The 23,192-nt window shown below is 37.0% G+C and overlaps 1 protein-coding gene across 1 annotated transcript in view; it reads right to left on the bottom strand.

Moving 5' to 3' along the window:
- megf6b (multiple EGF-like-domains 6b) overlaps positions 1 to 23,192 on the bottom strand; it is a 60,545-nt gene that overhangs the window by 29,450 nt on the left and 7,903 nt on the right. Inside the window, exon 4 of the mRNA XM_087800968.1 lies at positions 17,789 to 17,893. Within this exon, the coding sequence (XP_087657094.1) occupies positions 17,789 to 17,893 (105 nt within the window). The remainder of the gene's footprint in view (positions 1 to 17,788; positions 17,894 to 23,192) is intronic.

Below are 23,192 nucleotides of genomic sequence, written 5' to 3'. Positions count from 1 at the left end.
TTATGACAAAACATTGTTAATACCATGATAGCCAATTGATTCTGTTTTTTAAGTTAAATATTTTGTTATTGACCTGTGTTAATAAAGTTTTGTAATACCGTATAGTCACCCTGGTTAAGCCCCAGGTAACTTAAACTATTCCAATCCTTGAGAAAAATTCTAATGAACTTGCACTTAAACAAACAAAATGTCTAGTTCATAGATTAAATATTTAATACATTATGTTTTTGTCATGGAAGGGATCTACTCTCTGTGTCACTTTACAGCAGGACATTGAACCTTTGGATGTTACAGGTATGTACAGTATGTCATTTATTAGTGCTAAAATATGCCCTGGAAGTGAAATAATCAACAGAATAAAAAAAGATTTGAATTGAGCGGGAAACTTTTCATCCAGTTCCTGTGGTTCTGGATCACTTCTGGACATATTTCAGGAAAAAACATCCAAGACATATATATATACATTTGACCTTTCACTCTTATCAATCAACAAATCAATTCTAAAAAATATGTCATAAAATAGTAGGTTAAGCCTCAGAAGAACTATCAAGAGAGGGCGAATCTTATTTCCCTCAGTTTAATATCCTTGCTGAACCATCACCAGCTCAACAAGATACAATCGTTCCCTTCAGTTTCCAAACATAATGACTGGGATCAGGAATAATACAGAAGAGCAAACTATGGTCTGCAAAGCTGCTCCACAATGAGGACAGTCATTTAAAAAATAGTATTCAGGTTTAACCTGTGTTTTTATTTAGGAAGACGAATCGAAACAAATCAGTCTGAGGTAGAAACTTGTGGACGTGGAAGTCACTTGGCAATCGATGCTTTTCAAAGAAGTTTACAAGCTTACAACAGAACATTTTCTTCTTTTTGTCAAATTAAAAGCATCAATCAATGATATCACTCTCACTCTCATGACTACACCTGGACCTTTTTTTTTCTGAGATTCATTCTTTTTATGGTCTGCAGCATTGAAATCTATTATGTAACTGGAAAAGCACACAGAGCACAGAACAGTTTGATTAATACAAATGTCTGAAGAAAATGATCTGATCATAATAATCAACAACAAAAAGTCATTAGTGAACCAAATCTAAACATTTCATACTTTTTCCCCCCATTTCTTACAAACAATTTCATTAAAATCTACGACAACTGACATTGCCAAAAATCCTGCAACCTTTACTTTCACTTTGAAATCCGGTTTATAACAACAACAAAAAATACAGTAAAATTCAATTTGTCTACATTGTCAACAAAACTTAACCAACTCATATTTGAAGGGAAAACTAAACACATATACAACCATTAAAACCATTTTTTGTTTGTTTTGGCGAGTTATGTTTACTCTTTGTTCAGGATTATCGATTTGATCATCTTTACTTTGAGAGAAAGAGTGTAAAATGTATTGCGCAGTAGAAGACAAAGGTGTTAAAGCGGCCCTCGTGAGTAATGTAATAAAAAGTATCATCATCAGTTTCTGATGGCTAACCATTGTATTATTGAACCAATTACATCATCATCATCATCATTAAAGATCTTTGTTTGATCATTTTCTTTTGCTTTTCGGAGGGAATACTTGCATTTTAGAGTATTACACAATACTATTTATTATTTACATTGATATATAATGACATGGCATTTAATAGATTTTGCTATTAGAACATTAATTTTAAGGTTTTCTTTTCCTTAAGGATTTTTAAACAAAAGGAATGGAAAATTAAATAATATACAATGAAAATTGTAATATCTTGATTTTATTTTCATATTAAGTTCTCCCATCATATTAATTCCCTTTCATTTGTCCCTTCTTTCTTTTGGCTTGACGGCCCCTGACAAAAGTACTGCCTGAAGGCTCAGTCAGACATGATTCCATCTGCTAGTGAAAAAAAAAAAGAAGCCACTTGGGGCCCAAAAGAATCCTGCAGCAGACAGGTGATGGTCACTGAGCAAAACATGACCTGGAGTCAAGGGCAGGGAGACCCCGGAGGGCCCTGTGCTCTGATCTTATGTTTGTATTGAATGTGAGAGTGAAGAGGTTTTATTAGCCCCTTCCCAGCCCGGGGGCCACACACCTGTGAGGCAGCCCGAGCAGGGGTCTGCACCGGGTCACTGTCACACTCATCACTCTCAGACGCCCAATAAGGAAGAAGGAATGTCAGACAGCTACAGGTCACTGGAGGAAGACGTAATATGGTCGTTTAATGTCGGCTATTGATGGATTCGTTTTTTTAGGCCAACTGGACAGAAATCGTTTTATAATTTCCCTCCAGATCCCCCTTGATATACTGAGATACCCTGACACATTGACAGTGTGAAGTAAAGCCTCACACAAGTCAATACCATCTGAAGTCAAACTCGTTGACCTCTGAAGGTATGAGACAGCCCGAGGGTCAGAACACGCAGACCTCAGACTTGAATCCAGGGGGCAAACGGGAAGTTATTCCCCCTAAATCCTTCAGCGCGTCAGCCTAAACCTCTTACAGAGGAAACATCTAAGGAGGAGTAACAAGAGCTGCAGCCGCCTTCAACAAGCCTGGTTAAGATCAACTTCATCATCTGACCACATGCGGCTGCTCCCGCTGACCCGAGTCAACGGGGGTCTGTGTGAGGGTTTGTCCAAATAGGATTTCCTAAAAGAAATTCTTCTGATGCCTAATTCAACCCATTGGAACAAGTCAAGGGCCAAAGGTTCAGGGCCACAGAGAGTGTTTGGCCATGTGCTGGTGGTTTGGATGCAGGTTCCACACAAGAGACAGATGAAGAAGCAAGAGTAAAGAAGTTGTCAGATCTGGATTGTTTTCACAGAAACATGTTGTATTCAAGGTTTAATCCATTAGAAAATTCATAATATAATTGGTGGTACAATTATTAACTATAATGGTCTTGAACTGTATCATTGAAACACATTAGAATTGGACATGCGTAGACCTAGGTTTAAAAAAAACAAATAAATATTATGTTAATTATATTGTATATTACATAGTATTTGTGTAGTCATGCTGCCAATGTGTCTATAAGATTCACACTAAAACCAGGGGCCATATAGTTCAGTCACACATGGACATTTTAACTTAAATGTGTTGGTTACAAAGACGTATACACAACAACGCAATGTACTTCGGAACAAATGTGTAAACTCAAGGCCCCATATGTGGTCTCTTGAAACTATAAGACTGATAATTTAAATATTGTTTTCTGGCAGATAATTTGGTACCTTTACTTACTATACGATTTCATAATTACTTATGGCCGCGGGCCACATAAAATGACTTGGCGGGTCACTTTTGGCCCACAGTAGAACATGTTTCTGAAAGATAACAATTCAATTTTGTATTAATTATTGAATTAACTCTGACCTTATTCAGTTCTTTAGGTTATATTTTTTTATTTTTTCTTAAATATTTCTTGACCCTCTTAATATTGTCAGTGAATGTTGAGGTCATAATTAGAAAAACAAGTTTCATAGAAAGTAACAAAAGCAATATAGTCTGTAAAACAGAGGAATTTGAAAACTAGTTAAATTAGAAGAGCAGTTAAAGCCAGGGAAGATGTGAATGAAACAGCAGTGCCCTTGTAGAGTCCACAGGATCCAGATGCTATTTTGTAAAACCAGCTCCAACTTTTTGTTCCTTAAACCATTACCAAGATTTCCTGAAAATATAACAGGGGTCGAATCAGACAGTTTTAAGTGCAACTGACAGACAAAAGCTGGTGGAAATACACACAACAAATGAAAGCACCTTAGTTTTAATTTTACTTGAACTGAGCCAAGTTTGTTTGAATTGTTCTAAACTAATGTTAAAGTGCTACTTGTGGTTCTGGGAGATATAAACAGGTCTGGATGGGTAACAGCCAAATCTGTGACACGGTTCCCAGTACAATCTAGACTGAAATATAAATACACTTTTAAAGACGCTTGATTGTGTGAAACTTCTGTCCGTGCAAAACAGCTGAAAGTCTGTGGGTTTACATTCCACAGCTGTATTGTGTGACTTCCTGTGATAAGGATGAACGCCACTGCTCCCTGGAGGACCGACTTAGCGTCTCCGTAGACGATTAGGGGGTTGAGACCAGGCAGACGAAAGACCTGTCGATAGTATCTGGAAGGGCCATGAGCCGGAAAATTGCTACATTCAGTAAGGGGTCCCGAGTGGAAACCAGGCTTTGTCCTTTTAGGGGTGTGATCTTGAAGTCAGTGAAGGCACTTATTGTTGTTTAAAGGAACCTTCACTTGAACACTTAGCAATATCCGACCTTCATTGTTGCCTTTACCTTAAAATGTCTTTCATTTTTGAACGTTAGCATTAAGTTTTTGGATGTGTTGATACTGGTAAGACACAGTAAAGAGCAGCTACAAATTAAATCAAGTTAAAGGTTAATGGCAGGGCTGTCAAACTCAATCATACAAGCGGCTTAAGACATTTACAACTCGTCCTCCTGAAACAAACCAGGACCAGTGGTCGCGACTGTTATAGAGCGTTTATGCTTTGAAAAAGTAATCATATCACTGAGATTTGGAAGAAGAATGTTTGCATTTGATTTCAATCTTTCATATAACGCGGAACAAAGAGACTCTGGTTACAGTTTAGAAGAGTACAAGAGGCCAAGCTGGGTCGTTACGGTGCCCACCGACTCCCAGCATGCCACAGATAATTGAGACGCCTGTTCATTTTGGTACAATCCAACTGCTATTATGGGTTCGACTTATTTCCTTCCAGACTGTAATTTCTGCCAGCAAGAGATCATCAAGTGGTTGAGTTGCTTTCCTGGAAGTGGAATAAATAGCATCTTTATTGACAAACACGAGCCGTTGTAAAACTTTTCTGATGTTCCGCTACATAGTTTTGTATTTACAGACGATGCTTAAAAATAATGATTTGCTCATCATCCAGCTAAGCATTGGGGAACCAAAGCCATAAATTACACTTTTGCCTTTTTACTTTAGTGTTCTGCCCGTAAACCTTGGAAAGAAAAGTGAATCCAGATATCTTCTGATGCTTAAGTGTTAAGGAAATGTTATAGAAAGGGCTTAACAGTTTATCGATTATTATTTTACTTTACATATACCGTATTTTCCGCACTATTATAAGCACAGGATTATAAGGCGCATCCGATTATAAGGCGCATAGAATAAAAGATACAGTCAAACGTTTGACGGGGTTCAGTTATGCATCCACTAGATAAGGCTGTGCTAAAGGGAATATCAACAAAACAGTCAGATAAAGTCAAACTTTATTAAGCGTTCTGAAAACTCTGTTCACTCCCATGGTAACGATGGTCAAATGATGTTTAAAAGGCTTCAAGCAGCAGCGCATGAGAATAGAATAGAAAATGTTTATTCTATTCTATTCTCATGCGCTGCTGCTTGAAGCCTTTTAAACATCATTCGACCATCATTTGAGACTGGTGTTGTGAGCAGACAAATGTTGATCGCGCAGCAGTGAAGTTGAGCGCGTGTATGACAGCTAGAGCGCTCATGTATGACATGTTGAACACACGTGTATGACTGGTTGAGCGCGCATTTTGAGTGTACAACAACCAAGACACACTCGCTCAAACCAGTGGCACTAATATCACTCCATAGACGTCCGCCATGCTGTTACGTGCATCATAAATCCCACCATGTGATGACACAATGACGTAATTCTGCCCACGGCGTGTCGGCTCAGAGTCATGAAAGGGTTTGTAAACAAGTCACCCACCAGGTAATTTTCATATATAAGGCCCTCCGGATTATGAGGTCGTTTTTTGAGAAAATTTAAGGCTTTAAAGTGCCCCTTATAGTGCTGGAAATACGGTAACTAGACAACCTTTTGAAATAAACGTATTCATAAAAAAGTTTGTGGAGATTATATCATAAGAGATTGACAAAACCTTCAAAGCATTTCCTGAAACTTTCACATTTCTGACACATTTCTGTGATGAAAACAGTAGTGAAATGTAACTTCAAGTTCAGCATCGTACTCGAGGTGCGACAATGTTTCGGGGAACATTCTGCTCGACTGACTTCTCAATCCTGCTAATCACACTTTGATGATGCATTCCATTGCACTGCCGAGTACGCACAATCTTGTGTTTAACAACCGTTATCAACAGTTAACTCAACCGTGCCTGAGAAAGCTGCTACTTTTGGCTTCTCTGATGTTTAATTTTCTCCCTCTTAACCCACGAGGTCGACTCACGACACGAGGCATTTGAAGTCTGCTTGTGTGTGTTCTTCTGCATCTCAGGATTATTATCAAAAGTCACAGAAAGACAGAAGAGAAGATGTAACATTAATCTCTGTCGGTGGTTGAGTGACAGGTGAATCCAGCAAACATTCCAAACTCATATCTTGTGTCAGAATGCAGTTAAGGACACTATGATAAGTGTGTCTACAGTGGATGATCAAGATTAACCAAGATGGATGAGGCTGACTCGCTATGGAAAACATGGATTGGGAAATACAGGCAGACCAAGAACTTATTAAGGGCTGTTGCTACTTTTGAGGCAGTGCTAACCTTTGATGACCTTTTTTAAATAAACCAAAGGATTTTCATGTCCAAGTTTCGAACTTGGAATTGCCCAAGAGATGTTATTCTGCTCTATTAGATGTCTTTTGGGTAAATAAAAGTCCCAAATTAGAAGAGAAACCACAAAAAATGAACACAATATAAAACAACAAAATGTAGTTACTTTTTTAAAATTGTTTCTTTTTTTATTTGTATCTCTGAACTAGAATAATTACTTCAGAAACATAACAAGAACATTCTGTATCACTAGTTTATACTGGTGGACCAAATGAAGGAAACCATTTGACATATGTCAAGAGTTCAAGGTTGCAAAATATTTTCTAGTTAAAGTTCATAGGAAGATTTTTGTAACTTTTTTGTTCTGTTCAAACTTTTACATGCATTTCGGGCATTTTTTTTCTTTGCAAAACCTAAAGGTTTTGGCCTTTAAGATAGAACTCTGCAACAAATTCTTATTTTGCCAAAATAATGCAAAAAGTATTACACGACTCAGTTTACCAACATCCATAATGTAAAATGGTGAACAATTAGGTTTTATTTTTTTCACAAATGTGACGCTGGTGATTTAAATAAATGTATTAATAAATGAGTATAAAATATAGAAAATAAATCACATTTCCATTTATTTTCCTAATTTATTCCAACATTTTATTCAATAAAATTGTGCCACAATCAGAATATAGTCGTCCACTGTCGTACAGACTTTAATTTTATCTGTATTTTATCTGTAACTTCAGAACTCCAGTTTATAACATTCAAGACGAAACACAAAAATAAATGGGTCATCGTCACCAAAACAACATTTTATGATCTACACTGGAGAAACGGGAAGAGGAATACTCATGGACCTCAGGGGACTGACCCTTGACCTGTAGCTTGTGCTGGTTCTCGGCTCGACCTGTTCCGACGAGGCGTGGAGACCAGCAAGAATTCCAAAATTACTTGTTGTGATTTCTAACCTGTCTCCCTCTCAACCCTATGCATGAGATATGCGGTGATGGGTAAGCGACGGAAAGTTTGTCTGAGTCATTCGGCCGCGGGGGTCAGAGGAGGATAAACATTTAGGATCAGGCAGCTCCTCCCTGTGATGCCGAACACGGTTGCGCAGGTTCAATGATGATCGCTTGTTTGTGCTCAGAGGTTTCATCACATTTTTCAGGATTTTAGACACAGGGTTTATTTTCTTTAGCATGAAAAACCAAGTCCATTCCCTCGCTTCCTAAACTGGATGAATGTTGAAGGAATGCGATAAGTCAATGAAGCTGTTCATGCTGCATGAAGTGAAACAAAGCATATTCAGAATTTAATTAGTTTAATTTCTATTAATTTAAATATTATAGTCATAATATTACATTTAAAAGGCTTCAAATTAAGAAGTATTGCATTTAGAAAATGTTATTATAGGAATGAGAAAATATATTATTGTTATAGTAATAGTAATAGTTGCTTCAATACATTTAAATAAAATCCCCTTGAAGAATTCCGATGTCGTTACAACACTGGCAATAAAAGTTTCTGATTGTGATCCATCAATCCAGAACTACAAACCTATTTTAGACCCAAGAAACAAAAAGAAAAATAATAAATATTGAATTAATTATTTTAACCCTTGTTTTGTCTCTGGGTCAAGGTTATCAACCTCCCTGGCTTCCATAAACACATATGTAGTGATGGAGGCCGGGTCACCTTGACCCAGAGATAACGCAAAGGTTAAAAGAAGCAAGACATACTTTTTTTTTTAAGGAATCAACATTTTAAATGTTAGATTCAATATTATGATGGCACTGATACCGAGATTGATCCACTACAAACCTATTTTAGACCTAAGAAACTAAACAATTCTAAAAATACAGAATATAAAATAAATAAAAAAATAATTATTGGAATGACGTACTGAAATACATTATTTTGAAAAAAAAATCAATACAAGTTTAAATATGATCAACATTTCAAATGTTGAAGTCATGAGATCAATCCAGAACCACGAACATATTTTAGACCTGAGAAGAGGCCCATGTTACTCATTTTGTTGTTAAAATCATTTAAATACATTTTACATAAAGACTGTTTTTGAACGGAGAAGAAATGTCTTCTTTCCTTTCCTCAACTATAGTATTTAAGATTGATCTTCAGGGTCTAACCCACATATATAGGGCATAAATACTAAAAGAAATTTGGATTTGTTTTCCCAAAAACTCCATTTTGCTATGATGTGCTTTGGTGGTTATTTTTGGTTTATAAAAATATGAGTGGAAGGAGCCACATGAGGCCCCTGGTTTTATCAGAGGATTCCCTGGTTTTCATTCACACTAAATAAACACAAGTATTGAAAGCGACGAAGAAATGTTGACCAACAAAATGGAGAGCGAACAAAGTAGCATAAATAAAGTGATACATGTAACTCTTGTCAATGACACCCTCTCTCTCTCTCTCTCTCTCTCTCTCTCACCCTCATTATTCCTGTCGCTGTAGTTTGCAAACTCTTGTCACTTGTGATTTGCTCAGACCTGATGCCAGCAGCGACCTTTCATCAGGAATGTTGTAAAAAGCCTAATGAGAAAGGGCGGGAGAACAGTCCTCGCACAATTACGGGAGATTATGGTGCTCTGCAGGATGCAGCGGCAGGTAATGGGGGGGACCCCACCCTGAGACTGTCCACATGTCCCTCTCATTAGGCACAATCTCAGTGGCTTCACAGCTTCCCTCTCGTGGGTAAAGAAATGTCACCCGCCGCATAAGTATGGGTAGAACAACTTAAAAAGAATGGTGAGAAGTGACAGTAAACATTTGTGTAACAAATAAAAAATCATGAAACGGATGTTGAGAGGACTTTTTATTTTTATCGTTATTGTTTTTATTAGAAGGAAAGTGTTCACTGATCATCATGTTTAATTAGAGTCTGGCAAACAAAATATGGAAAAAGTACACTGCAAAAGAAAAATGTAAAAGCTTGCTCGACAAATAGCTCATATTTAGTTGAAGTATAAAATAAAAAAGTTTAGTGTTTTCTAATTATAATTTTTTCTTTTCCAGACTTCCATTAAATTCCAGTTATCTTATCTTCAGATTTCATTTTTAATGTCAAATAAATTGTGTTTGTTAACCACTTATTCATCATATTTTCTGATTATACTCCCTGGTTTTGATCCAATCAGAAAAAGAAGTAGCTTAGTAATGTTATTATTATTATTATTGTTATATTATAATAATAATAACAATGGTATTATCATTTGTATTACTATTATATTATCATTGTAATTATTATTATTATTATTATATTATCATTGTAATTATTATCATTATTATATTATCATTGTAATTATTACCATAGTATACTTGTTAAAATTATTATAATAATATTAAGATTTTTACTTGTATCTATTTTTTACTAATATCAATTTAAGTGTTTATACCGTTATTTCTGACTTATAAATGAATGAAATACAAATTATAAATCAGTGATGAATCTCAAGCAATGATGAAAGACAGTTGATTAAAAAAGGAGGTTATGTAAAGAAAAACATTTTAGAGTCAAATTTGTTACAGTATTATAGTTACAGATCGAAGTCAAAGAGGAAGAAAGATGGAGGGATTGGAACGAGGGATGGGAAGAGTTTGGCCTCAACAAAAGGGGGGGGGGGGTGGTGACACTTGTCTGGCATCTCGATTCCCCTTTAATCTCGGTTGCTCTCTTCCCCGGCTTGTTCTCAAAGTCACGCTCAGACGACTCCTAACAAAGCTCAAAGAAAAGCCTTAAACCCTCTTTTGAGGAAAACAGAAAACATGTCAGCAGGCCGAGCCAATTGCTCATTTACACCCCCAATTTACGGCTGGTGGAATAAATTGAGCAGTTAAAAAAAAAAAAAAGACTTGTGAGCCGGGATGACGTCGCCATGTGACCTCGCTCACTGTCCCTGAAAACCCTGCGGTTTCATTTCCACCTCCTGTCGGAGTTTTTCAGGTCAGAAACCTGAAACCTCATAATTCTGTCAGACTGAAGCGAAAAACATACTTTGTGTTCACTGTGATTTTAAGGCATGTTTGAATTATCAGGATGTTAAGAACGATCTCGACTGACGCAGTTGTGATTTATTTTCTGGAAGCAACAAATGTAACAAAATGAACTTTTCATTTTTTTATGGTAAAAAACTTCTCTCTCACTAAACTCCTGGTGACCATGACTCTCTGACTTCAGAGCTGAGGATGGACACACTAAATCATGACCGACAAGCTATTGCCGTTGAGCAATTCTCCACTCAGGAGGTCAAATTTATGATGTCCAGGAAACACTGGTCAAAGTTGGAAGCAATTTCCCTTCATTGGTCACTGAGACGTACGACCCTGCTCGCTGTCACATCAGTGTTAAGTTCAATAATATCTCCTAGCCAATACAAACACTGTTAAACTAAAGTTGTTTGTACTAATATTGTGCATTAATAAACAAGGGAAATATATATATATTCCTTGTTTTTCTTCTAACTTACCTAAGTACTTTTGTGTACTACTTTTAATGCTCTAATGTTTTAACAATCCTAGCAGTAGCTAGTGGACACATTATATACTGGGACTGTTGTCAGGGGCCATCAACCCGAAAGAAAATCCCCCCCAAAAAATACAAAAAGATGTAATTATGTCATGATATTTAATTAAAAAAAAACAACTAAATGAGCTACAATTGCAATTTTAATTAATATGTAGTCAAATGTATAAACTGTATTCTTTTAATCTACTTCATCAATTTATTTATGAATAAATAAAAAGGTGAAATAAAATGATAAAAATATCAATTTGAAAGTGACTTTTTTTTTTCCACCAAGCACTTCACTCTATGCGGTTTTGAATACCAAGCATGAGAAATAATAAATCTCTTATGATGTATTATAGGGTTGTCAAAAGTAACACATTTTTTTTTAAAAAGGCTTCATACTAAAATATTGTATCAATAAACTTAATTTTTTTCATAAGTTTTCTTTAGTTTATTATTATAAATATTTGCATTTTTCTTGTAAAAAAAACAAATATATATTTTAAATTTTGGTATTGTGGTATTGAAAATGGTATCTAGCATAGAATATAGTATCACTATAGAGTTTAAAATGTTAGTATCGCCCGTTTTCTCTTTCAAAAAATAAAATCAATTGGGTTTTGTTTCCCTTTATCATGGTTTGTCATTACAGGTCCTGAAGTGTTTCATTGATGTATGGTTTCAGAAAATGTTCTTTTTAATAATTTGTTGTTTTTTGTACCTGTAAATGTTCTAGTTTATAGTCTTCCTTGTAAAAGTGCTTCACCTATAAGTTTACTATTAATTCACTTTGACTTCACTTCCAAGGACGAACGAAATCAACGTAATAAGAAAACAATCGATGATTCTCTTGATCAGGAATGTTGTTGTTTAAGAACCTCTCCCTGGATCTTAAGACCTCCATGCATGCGTGTTCAATTTGAAGCCCACTTAAGTGACGTGCAAGCACAGCGTGGAGGTCCCACAAATGTTGTTCTTGATCTCAAGCAAATAGAGCCTTCAGTTGGATACAGCATCGAAGGGATTTGTTTTTACAATGGGAAGGGTCTCAAGGATGCCGCGCTAAAAGCCTTCTTCTTATTACATTCCAGCGGTGGTGAGCTTGAATGGGACTGGATCCACCGCAAGATCAGAGCTCACCGCTGCCACCTGCAGTCCCGTTACTATCTCATGGTGGGAATCTAACCACCTTTTCTTTAATTGATGTTGAAGTTTATTAAACAGTCCAAACATCTGACCAACGTTGACGCCATGATTAAAGCATCAGCAGCAACAACGGATGTAAAATGACAGGTTGGCTTTGAGCTAATAGCGGTGATAGCTTGTTAGCTAGCTCAGTACTGAACTTGACAACAGAGATGGCAGTTGAGGTGGCCTTGGGCGAGGACTTTGGTGCTACATGCTAATCCACCGTAAGCCCTAGCTTGTGGAAACCTGAGTCCGTACTGTGTGGATAGTTGTATGCTCGGCCTTGGTTTACTCTGGGTACTCCAGTTGTCTCCCACAAAGGGGTTTTCTAAATTGTGCGGATAAGCTCCACCCCCCCCAGATGACCAAGGGTGAACATTTTTAAAAAAATAAGACGACCTCATCAAAACGATGAATCTCATACATTGGAATATCTGTAATTCAGAACTGGAAAAGGAAGACATAGATATTTAAAATGTAGTGTAAGTAACAAAAAAAACAAAATGACAGAGTAAATATTACTGATAAAACAAACTTAATGCAAACTATTGACCAGGTTTAACTGTATAACACCAAAGAATGTCTTATATCTGCTTCTATAACAACAGTTATCTGCTCAAACACTGAATTAAGGTTTACAAATGTTGTCGTAATGGGAATAATCGATTCAGAGCATGTGTGTCGTGGCCATGGAAACCACAAAGACTGTAGTCGGAGTGATTTTTTGATATAATGCACTGATGTTCATTTGATGATAAACGTCTTTTTGACCTATAACAGTACACGGTCAGATCCCTGTGGTGTATAAAGAACCTTAAAGTAGTTATGAGAGGTGGATTCATTCAAATGTGCGCCACTGAAGGCCTATGTGTGAAATGCACGGCTGACACTGCGTTTTATAATGCCTGCATGGATTATCGTGACCGATAATCGTCCTCCTAATTCAAAAAAAAAAAAAAGAAAAGGAATTTACTAGAAGATACAGTCCATCATGTTTAGAATAACTCTCCTGAGGCCATGAATACAATTGCCGACTCAGAACCAACAAATGCCAGCACCTTTGAAGCACTTTCAGATTTACGATGGGAGTAGTTTGTTTACCGAGAGGTCGAGACAGAAAAAAGCGACAGCTGACAGTGTTACGTGACAATGCTAAGTTTGTTTTTGTTGTTCTGCAGCTGCTGCTGGTGTTTCGTGCTGACCTGGGTTGTTTTTTTGTGTGTTTGTAGCTGTGACTCAGACTTTGTTAAAACAGCGACCTGAGGTTGTTGATACCATATGAACACCAGCTAAAGATAGACCAGAGACTCTTGTATCGTCAAAGAACGACAGAATGAAAGGTAGTCAATATATTAGAAAGACATGAAGACAGTATAAAGTTGTATATTTTTATCATAACTGAAAATAACGTGATATCAGCCTTTTTTCTTCACTTTCCATATTTCATCAAAATAATACTTGCTAATAATACTAATGCTACACATTTTGAATCTTCTACAGAAAAATATTCAAAATATCAGACATAATTGTGCACAAAACTATTCCTATTATTACTAAACTATTATGAGAAAATTGAAATAGATCTGAAGCATTGACATCCTGCAGCTTTGGAGTCATAACGTAACATTAACGTGTCAACGCCGTCGGTCAGCAGCTTGAAGAGGTGACACGAAGGCAGGTTAGAGCAGGTTTGATGGCCTCCTGAGAAGAGACCACTGTTGAACTTGAGGTAATAGCAGAGTAAGACAACAATTAGAAAGCTACAAACGGGCCGAGGAAGACAACATCTGACACGGACCTGACTGAACAGAGTTATACAAGCAAACATAGCCCAGTAAAGTCACTCTAAAACTAACAAGGTCAACGTAAAATGCAGGTTTTACTTGGTTTTTACGAAGTATTTTGAGTATTCAGCAGGAACATTTGTGAGGTCAAACATCTGCTAAACAAAGATTAATTTCTCGATTAGGATTACTTTTAGAGAAATTATCCAAAGATGGCAAAAAGTGATGACATTTTGTTGGTCATCTATAGTTCAGTATGTGGTAATGAACATTGTGAAGGGGTGTGTCCCAAATTGCGCAATTCTGCACTTACACTTAATTCTTTGAGTACACTAGTGCGTTTACAGAGTTCCCACTATGCGCACTCAATTGGGGCACTCAAACGATCAGAAATCGGCACCATCTTAGTGACGTAGATGAAGCTATGTCTAAAGCTACGTCGCTAAACTGACAACTAGGTCTTCAAACACAACTTAAATACTTGTTTCAAATGACAAAATGCACTGTCAGGTGTCGGCGATATGTTGCAACGGCCGGTGTCAATAAGTGTTAAAAAGTAGTAGAAGAAGAAGCTGTCGAGTCATTTCAAGTGTGTAGTAGCAGTGTTTGATTTGAGGCAGTACTACATGTCGCCTTAGATTTAACTACAATCATTTTACTTTATATTGTTTCCCTTTTTAGACGATGTCAGAGTTCAACACCAATAAGTATATCAGAAACTTTTATTCTAAATTTTATGTATGTCACAGTACAGATTGGAATCCAGTAGGATCTGGAATCCTACTAGTACGTATTGGAATTCCAATCTTTACTAGAACAGATTCCAGATTCTACTAGTGAATTCCAATCTCAACTAGAAGAGATTGGAATTCACTAGTAGAATCTGGAATCTGTATAAGTACAGATTGGTAGGATTCCAGATCCTACTGGATTCCAATCTGTACTGTGACATATATATTAAAATATCCATGCAGCACTGAAAGTGACCTCCCATTACACTAAGTAACCAGAAAGCGCATTAACACAGCTCTTCTATTGTCTAACTGCAGATAAAGCCAGATGTGTGCTTGAATGAAGACATCTGCCAAAAGGCTAAAAGCCTTGGAAGTGGTTGATCTGAGGGGACGACACTAGCCTGGTGATGACAGTTTGGATCCAGAGTGCATCAGACAACAAGTGCCTTAATCCTAGAGGATGAGAAGCGACTGATTTATAGAGGGCTAACACAGTACCTTGGCTAGACCTGAAGGACTGAAACCATGTGTCAAGAAAACAGGATCATTTCACATAATTATTCAAAGTTGAACATACATTTGTTGGCTAAGAATGTGCTTTAAAAATCAGGCATAAAATCCACTGGTTTGAGAAAAGCTCAGCTCAGCAGACGGTGATTTCTGGGAAGCTCTTGGTGTCGGACAGTAGTGCTAAAAGAAAATGCATGCTTCTACTAGGCTCTGATGGTTGCCGGGTCACAGGGTTTACAGAACTATCTTGCATTTCCAAGGCACATAAAACAGCTCTCCAAATAATAAAGCCAAGAATAAGCACCCTTTAAGATACCTGAAACACCAATGTTTTATTCTGTATTGTACGTAAGTATCTGAAGTCTTGTGAGGAAAAAAAAAGTGTGGACCGAGGGTCAGAGGTGGCCCTTTGACTGTATTTACGTGGTCCATAAGATCAACGATCATGTAGAAACTAACAATATTATTGTATATGTATTAGTCATTACTAGTCTCTAAATATGACTATAGGGTTTTTGAACTTTTGTCCTCCGCTTTTGTCATTTTATGTATACTGGGTACTTTTTACCCCCAATATTAAAATAAATGTAAAAAATATTTAGAATAATTTGCATTTTACTACTTTATAAAATGTTCTTACCCCTGTCCTACGGAGAAAAAGTATATGGATGCGACGCAACCCTTGAAACCTAACGAACAAATTTCAACAAGTAACAGTCGATAATATTTTAGCCCGTTTTCCAGATTACGACATGGATCCATGACTCTTTTGAAGGATTTGTCACTGCCTATTGAGAGGAAGAAGCAGCATCACTTTTCTAGTTTGCTCTCAATGTGTAACAAATAGTGTTAAGTTTGTTGCTAGCAATAATATTTCCCAAACAAATAAAGCTATTTAATTATATAAAATATATAGAAATAAACCTAATCTTCTTTGTATGTCAGCACTTAGGTTTATTTAAGATTGTGTAGTCTTTTATTTAAACATAAACTGGTGATTCATTCACACAAGCTTTGGTTTATAATGAAGTACCTGAAAGTTAAGTGTTATATGAATGAGTCAAGATTCCATTGAAAGGCAGACGACAGCTTCAGAGAGCAGGAGGCTAATTTGCCCCTTCAGCCACATAAACACACGACTCAGCACAGACGGGGATGAACCACATCAAACCAGCTTTGCGGTGATATCACCACATGTGTCTGCAGAGGAAACAAATGAGGAGTGCATCTCCACATCTGCACCTTATTCTCATGCCAGAGGCCTCTTTTTTTTAGGGGTAAACAAGCGATAAATTGAGTGGATGTGACTGACAGCTGTGGACCGCAGCATTCGCCCAATTATCAGCGGACCACCACAGTTATTTATTCCGACCTCAAGAATGTGACAGGGTTACAACAGAATGGTATGTCCCGGATCACTGTGAACAATTTTTCTGGTACGACCAAGCAATAGATCACTGACTGACTTCTAACCAGCATAGTGATGAGCTTCTTCAAATGAGCCACTTAGCACTGCGTCTTCAACTCTGACCTCCACGCTTCAGGTTATTAGCCGTTGAAATTTGCAGTTCAATGAGACGTCCGGCTTAACTCTGACATCATCCATCTTATATTTCAGATGTATACTTGAAATTAATCTACACATATAACAGTTATAGTGCAAGATGTTCCCTAAAAAAACATGATTTAAAATGTATACTATATCTACTGAAAAATCAAATAAGATATTTCATTTTATGATTTTAAATGATTGTGTAAGTTCTAAAGTAATATTTTTTTATTTATTCATTATTTTTCAAATTAAAACTCAAAACTAATTAACTATACATAAATATAAAACGGAAACCTGATTCAAAACTCTAAGGAGACCTCCAGAGGGATCAATAAAGTTTATCTACCCATCTATTTTGATCCAAAAATTGTTGTTGTATTATTGTTATTGTTTTGAATTTGAATTTAAATAACTTATTGAAGTATAGCTCATGAGCCAGAATAAACGACTGAATGCTGTTGGTGAAGAGCAAGACTTGATAGACAGATGGATGAAAGACATTTGACACCGACAGGAACTTCCTGTCGTGTGGCCTTATCAGACAAAAGCAACAGAAAACCGCCAGCGTTTTACTGAACCAGCTCAAAAGTAACAATGGGTTTGGTGATAAAATACTTTGGTTGTTTGGCGAACAAAACCAACTGCTTACGTGAGGAGATTCTATTTCAGGACAGATCACAAATGTAGGTAAAGATATTCAGTCATGCGTCGTCGATCAGGATGAAGACACGGTATTTAAATTTTAAGACGACGATCTTTTGTACTCACTCTTGCCATCAAGATATTTTAATAATAATTAGCAGGATCTTTACAAAATGTGTGGAAAATTGTTCATAAACCACACATATCATTATAAAGTAAGTATTATATGAAAAAAAGAGCATCATTTTGTTTCAAAAACCTATTAAACTTTAAGTTTAGTCCCTTTTCAGTACATCGACAAATCAAAACATATGTAGACTTAACTCTTTACTCACCATACTGACAGCTCGGGCCGTTGAATCCAGCAGGACAGTCACATAATTGGGTCGATCCGGCTCGACACTGACCACCGTTGAAACAAACGCCGTAACTACAGACGGCTGTGAGGGACAGAGAAAAAGAAAGACATTGAATGAATTGAACTATGATGCAGAAATGCAAATCAATTTTAAATGAAGTGTCTTATCATAACTAGTTTCATATGAACATCGAAGCTAACTTATTGCTTTTGGTAAGGAAATGTGTGCCATTGGACTTTAAATATGAATTTCTAACCATTTTTTTATTACTTTATTTTATTTGAAAGACAATGACATTTCAAGTACTGTAATTTTTTTCAAAGCATAAATAAATTATTTTTCAAATTCAATGTGTAAAAACAATTGAATGTAAAAAAAAAAGGAATGCAGCTTAAATGATTGAAATTAAAAGGAAAGAAAAAATGAAAATAATTGAACACAAAAAAATTTAATGTAAAAGACATTCAGCATAAGAAATTGATGTTCTTGTTTTTCATGTGTTCAGCGTAACATTGAATAATAGAGATCACTCGACACGTCACACAGAAACTAGATTTTTTGAAAAATGTCTTCACTCAACTTAAAGAAATTGGCGTTCCTGGAAAAAAACGTAATTAACTTGCTAACGCTAAATTAGCATACTTTTCAGTTTTGGGCTAGAGAGGATGTGACTGACCATTGAACCGTGAAAACTCTCGACTGCTTATAGAGGCGAGTGATGGAATCTGCCGTTTGATTTGATATTGACGCTTATATTTATTTTTAGAAAAGTCATGTTCAAAGCTAGACAAAGCTAATCGACGGTAGCGAACGCATCATTCCCACGCGGCTAGCTCGAAAAAGGAGATGAAAAAACATAAAAATAACAATTTCCTTGAAGCATTCATCACCCTTAAACTCACTAGTGAGTCAAAGTGTGGAGAAACTGTTGAGTCACAAGAGCTTCCATGGCTCATCTATCTCTCGGAGCCACAGGGTCCATAAATCCCAAACTGCTTTCGCTTGTTAAGACTTGAAATTCTAAGACGTTCTCATGAGCGACCAGCGAGCGTTAGAGACTAGGTAAGTGGTCGCATGAGAAAAACCCGGCAGAAGAGGAGGGAGGGCATTCCTTCCACTCGTAATAATCACGAGAATGTACATACGTGAGCACATCATACACCGAGGTCAGCTTATCTGATGATGGTTGAACAGGATTGGACATCATAACAAGGTGTTGAACAAGTGATGTGATGATTATCTGAGATTAGCAGTTCTGAAGGGTGGAAGTCGACAGTCGGTGAGATTAAGCCTTTGAAGAGCCTTTCTTTGTGATCGAGTAATCGAAGTGGAAGGTGTTGATGGAAAATAAATTGGATTGTGAAAGATCGCTATCATCTTAAGATGACTCACTCGGCTGCAACTTAAACCAGCGCACGCAGTAGTAGATACATTTGTTGAGATTACAAAAGCTCTAAACAATGTAAAAATTGTGTGATAATGTATTTAAAAGTTGAAAAACATTGTTCATGTAGTTAAATCTGTAAAATCATACATGTCAAGTTTTTAAACAATTGCAATACATTTTCCTGTGTATTTAAAGTCTTCTATAGAAAAAAACAGATCAAATATTTTGTTAAAAGATTTTAATTAACTGCTCTTTTTTTTAAATCCATTTATACTGTATATCTTTAAAAACAAGTTAAGTTCTGATATTAAAACCATGATTAATGTCCACCCCTTTTTATATACCTGTATAGCTAATATATAAAAAATATGCCGTTTCTTAAAATGGCATTGCATACAGTATATGACATCACTAAACCCTATGTATGAGCCAAGGTCTCAAGCAAGCAAGTTCACACACTATTTAATATGACTAATATGATCCATTTGTTAGAACGGTAAGATTAATCATAACAGACTGTGTTGCGTATTACCAAAACTGTAAAAAAAAAAAGTGTTTCTTCAACTGCAAAATCAAGTGAAATAAATGTTAAACTGAATAGTATACTTGTTAGCTTAGCTAGCTTAACAGTGATAGCTGCCCTCAGTCTGAGTTTAAACGGTCAATTTGAAGATTAGGATCCAAGAATCTCTGCAAACTTCCTTTAAAAAAAATGTAATAACTAAGATTAAATGGATCACAATCATGTTATAAATGTATGCGATTTGTGTTACTAAAAAATTATAATAAAATAATGTTACTATGAATTAAGAAAATATATTTTACAGTTCATCAGTATTTCCGTTATTTAGTTTAAGTGTCAAAATATGTTTTTAAGACAAAGTGGAAATTGCACTGGTTTCGTCGACGGATCCGCTGTCGGTGAAGATAACTCAGCGTTTTAGGAAGTCTGACTTCCTGACGGTGTGCATGTGTGTTTGTTTGGTCGGGGGTTGGGATGGAGCGCTTACTCCTCGTGTTTTCAGCACCAGGACAGGACAGAAGAAGAACCCAACCAGTCTATGTTTTTAACCAGAGAAAGGTTTGAGGATATCGACTAACTACTATAACTCGGTTTTGAAATGTACATCTCTAGAAGGTCGGCAGATTTTGCTCTGGTATCATTTGTAGCAGTTAAAGGATGTATTGAGAGAATGACCTGAAGAAAATGTAACGTTTGGAATCTTGTGTAAATTATCTTAAATAATATAGTTTAGGGTTTAAAAAGGTCTGAGAGCATGATGTTTAACCGAGAAAGGTACAGTGAAGGTTCAAATCTTTGATACTGATTTATACTCAGGTCTTTAAGGACAATTCATTGCAATAGGATGTGTTGTTATAAGGCCAATTAAATAGATTTAATCCGTGCATGGAGCAAAACGGTGATGATTTGTGAGCCAAAAGCTAGGGTTTGTGTCATTGTTGAACAAAAACCTAACTTTCCATCAACCTTGGAATATGAACAGCTGCCGTTATTAAAATCGATTGAATAATCCTCGAGTAGATTCCAACCTTTTATGAGACCTTGTCTAAACATCTGTTTATCATCTTGCACTAACCTCGGACAACAGCAAAAGTATGGCAATCACCAGTCCAGGAAACAGAACCCGGACATATGGATTTTCTCTCTTTTACCTCTCAAAAAACAGTACCTCGGCAGAAAAATAAAAGTCGTAAACTAAGCTCGACGCATCCTTGTCCTTGTGTTTATTACCGTTAATCAGTCATCTTGTGAAAGCCGACTCCACCGAGAAAACCTCAATAATGTTTAACATTATCTATAAACATGTCCACTCGTGGTCCTGGGGACGGCATGATTAGGAGTGATATGATATGACACTTTAATATACACCGTCATGGATACAGATTCACCGAGAGGTTAATGACAGAGTTTAAATAACACCAAGATTCCTGTGTGCAGGGGTATTAACACCGGCTGGGAGGGATCACATTCATGGGACATTCCGGAATAGTGGAAAAAGTTCAAATTAGCAAAAAAAATCACTTGAGATAAAATAAAAGGTCAGGTGGCTCACAGAGTCACGTCAGGGTTAGTGACAAAGGAGGGAAAGTCCACCCCTCCTCCGGAGACACTTGGCAACTGACCAGGCATTTTTTGGCTCGCCCCCATCCTGAGCCCTTGTTAATCTCCCCTGAAGTTATTCCTTAATGTGGCATGCAGCGTGGCATGAAACTCACTCTCATCTGTTGCACTCAACGTTTTACACTCTGTGACAAAGACACTTTCTCCGAGAGGATTAGCAGTTTGGACAAGAAGAAGAAACGGACGGAGCAGGGGTCAGCCACTGGTGGCTGGAAGCCGAGAAAAAGCGCCGAACAGGTGTCACACTTCCAGCTACTGAAGGGGATGACCACATCAATTCAGAGGCGGCACTGTGTTTGTTTAGGCTCCATCAATCTGTTTGACCCCTGGGGAGAGACCCCGAGGGAGAGCACATTTAGGCCAATTCACAGACACAAAAGCCGGCGCACAGGGCTCTGTTTGGTGCCATAATTGGTGCGCACAGAGCCAAGCACTGTATTTTGAGGTAACAAATCATGTTTTGCTATGCAGAGGAATGTGTCATTTCAAAGAGTTCCTGTCAAAAGCAGGGCCAGCTCTGTCAGATGATCCCTGAAAGGTTTCTTTGAAAGACTTTAACTACTGCTTGAGCCCAAACACAAGGTTTGTGAGACAATACTGCGGCAGAGGTATGCAGGATACAGTCAATAGAATACACTGTTCCATGGACTCCATCTGATATTGTGAGCGTAGCTTTGCGTCAAAACAAAAGAAAAGTAGGTTTATCAAGTCATGGTTCGAGATCTACTGTAAATGAAAAGAGGCAGATATAAATGGCTAAGAGACAAAGCCTTAAATGGCAACAAAAAAAACCCACCAGTAATACATTACATATTCTTAGCAGAATGTCTTAAAAATTTAAATAAAAAACGTTCACTGATACGAGTGTCATTTTGGTAAATGTTTGTGTCTGCATTCTTAAAACACTTGCCATTTATATTGCTTTAGATCCATGACAAATGTTTTAATAACTCTAAATATAAGATGTGCTTTACCCTAACAACGTTTCTCTCCGATATGAAGTTCATATTTTGTTTTCTGGGATTTGATAAAACCTTTTAAATGTAGTTTGTTTCTTTTCTTTTGTCATCGTCTTCATGACAGTTCACTAGTCGTATCCCATACACGGATAAAGACCACCCATGTGAAGACACCAGACCATTTCCGCCTCCTTTTCCACCTCACTTTCTTCTAGTTTTCAGTTTTTCTGTTGGCCTTTCCCCGACTACAAAAGGGGGCCAGCTCCCATTCAGCAACAAACCAGGCTGAAGAACTGGAGGAGCTATTGTCCTGGCCTTCTATCCTCAGTACAAAGCTCATTGTTGACATCAATCAACGCAACTGCTGGTATCCACTCTTGAGCTGACCCCGAACGAGCCCTGTCCGGCCCGTGGCTGCACGGTGAGGTAAAAGGTTTAAGTCCTAGACTGAGTGGTGCTTAACTTCTTAATATTTAAGTAGGGGAAGTTGCCATCAAAGTCAAGAGCCCCTTATGCACAAAAGTCACTTTTGAAATAATGAGTCCACGGGGACTATTTGGCCTTTTGAATGGACCCCCAGAGAGGTCAAAGAAATAATAGAGCCGAGACAATCATTTAAATTTAAAACCTTCCTTGACACAGAGGAGCTGTCGATAATGTATTATCAACTGTTATGAATATGGTTATTATTGTTGATAGGTTCACTTTGCTGTCTGTTAGCATAACAAAGGAAAAAGGACATTTTAAATGTTGGTGGGGTTCTGTTTTTCATCAGGATTTAGGAAGGCTTTGTAATTTAGTTTTGTGGTTTCTAACGTGTCAACAGTATACGTGAAAAAAACTGATTGTTTGCCTCATAAAACAAAAAGCAAGCAATATCAAAAAGAAAAT

Source organism: Callionymus lyra, chromosome 10 (genome assembly GCF_982586985.1).
Source record: "Callionymus lyra chromosome 10, fCalLyr1.hap1.1, whole genome shotgun sequence".
Lineage (NCBI taxonomy): Eukaryota > Metazoa > Chordata > Actinopteri > Syngnathiformes > Callionymidae > Callionymus > Callionymus lyra.
The sequence above is the reverse complement of the archived record's forward strand: the minus strand, read 5'-3'. Positions and strand labels throughout refer to the sequence as shown.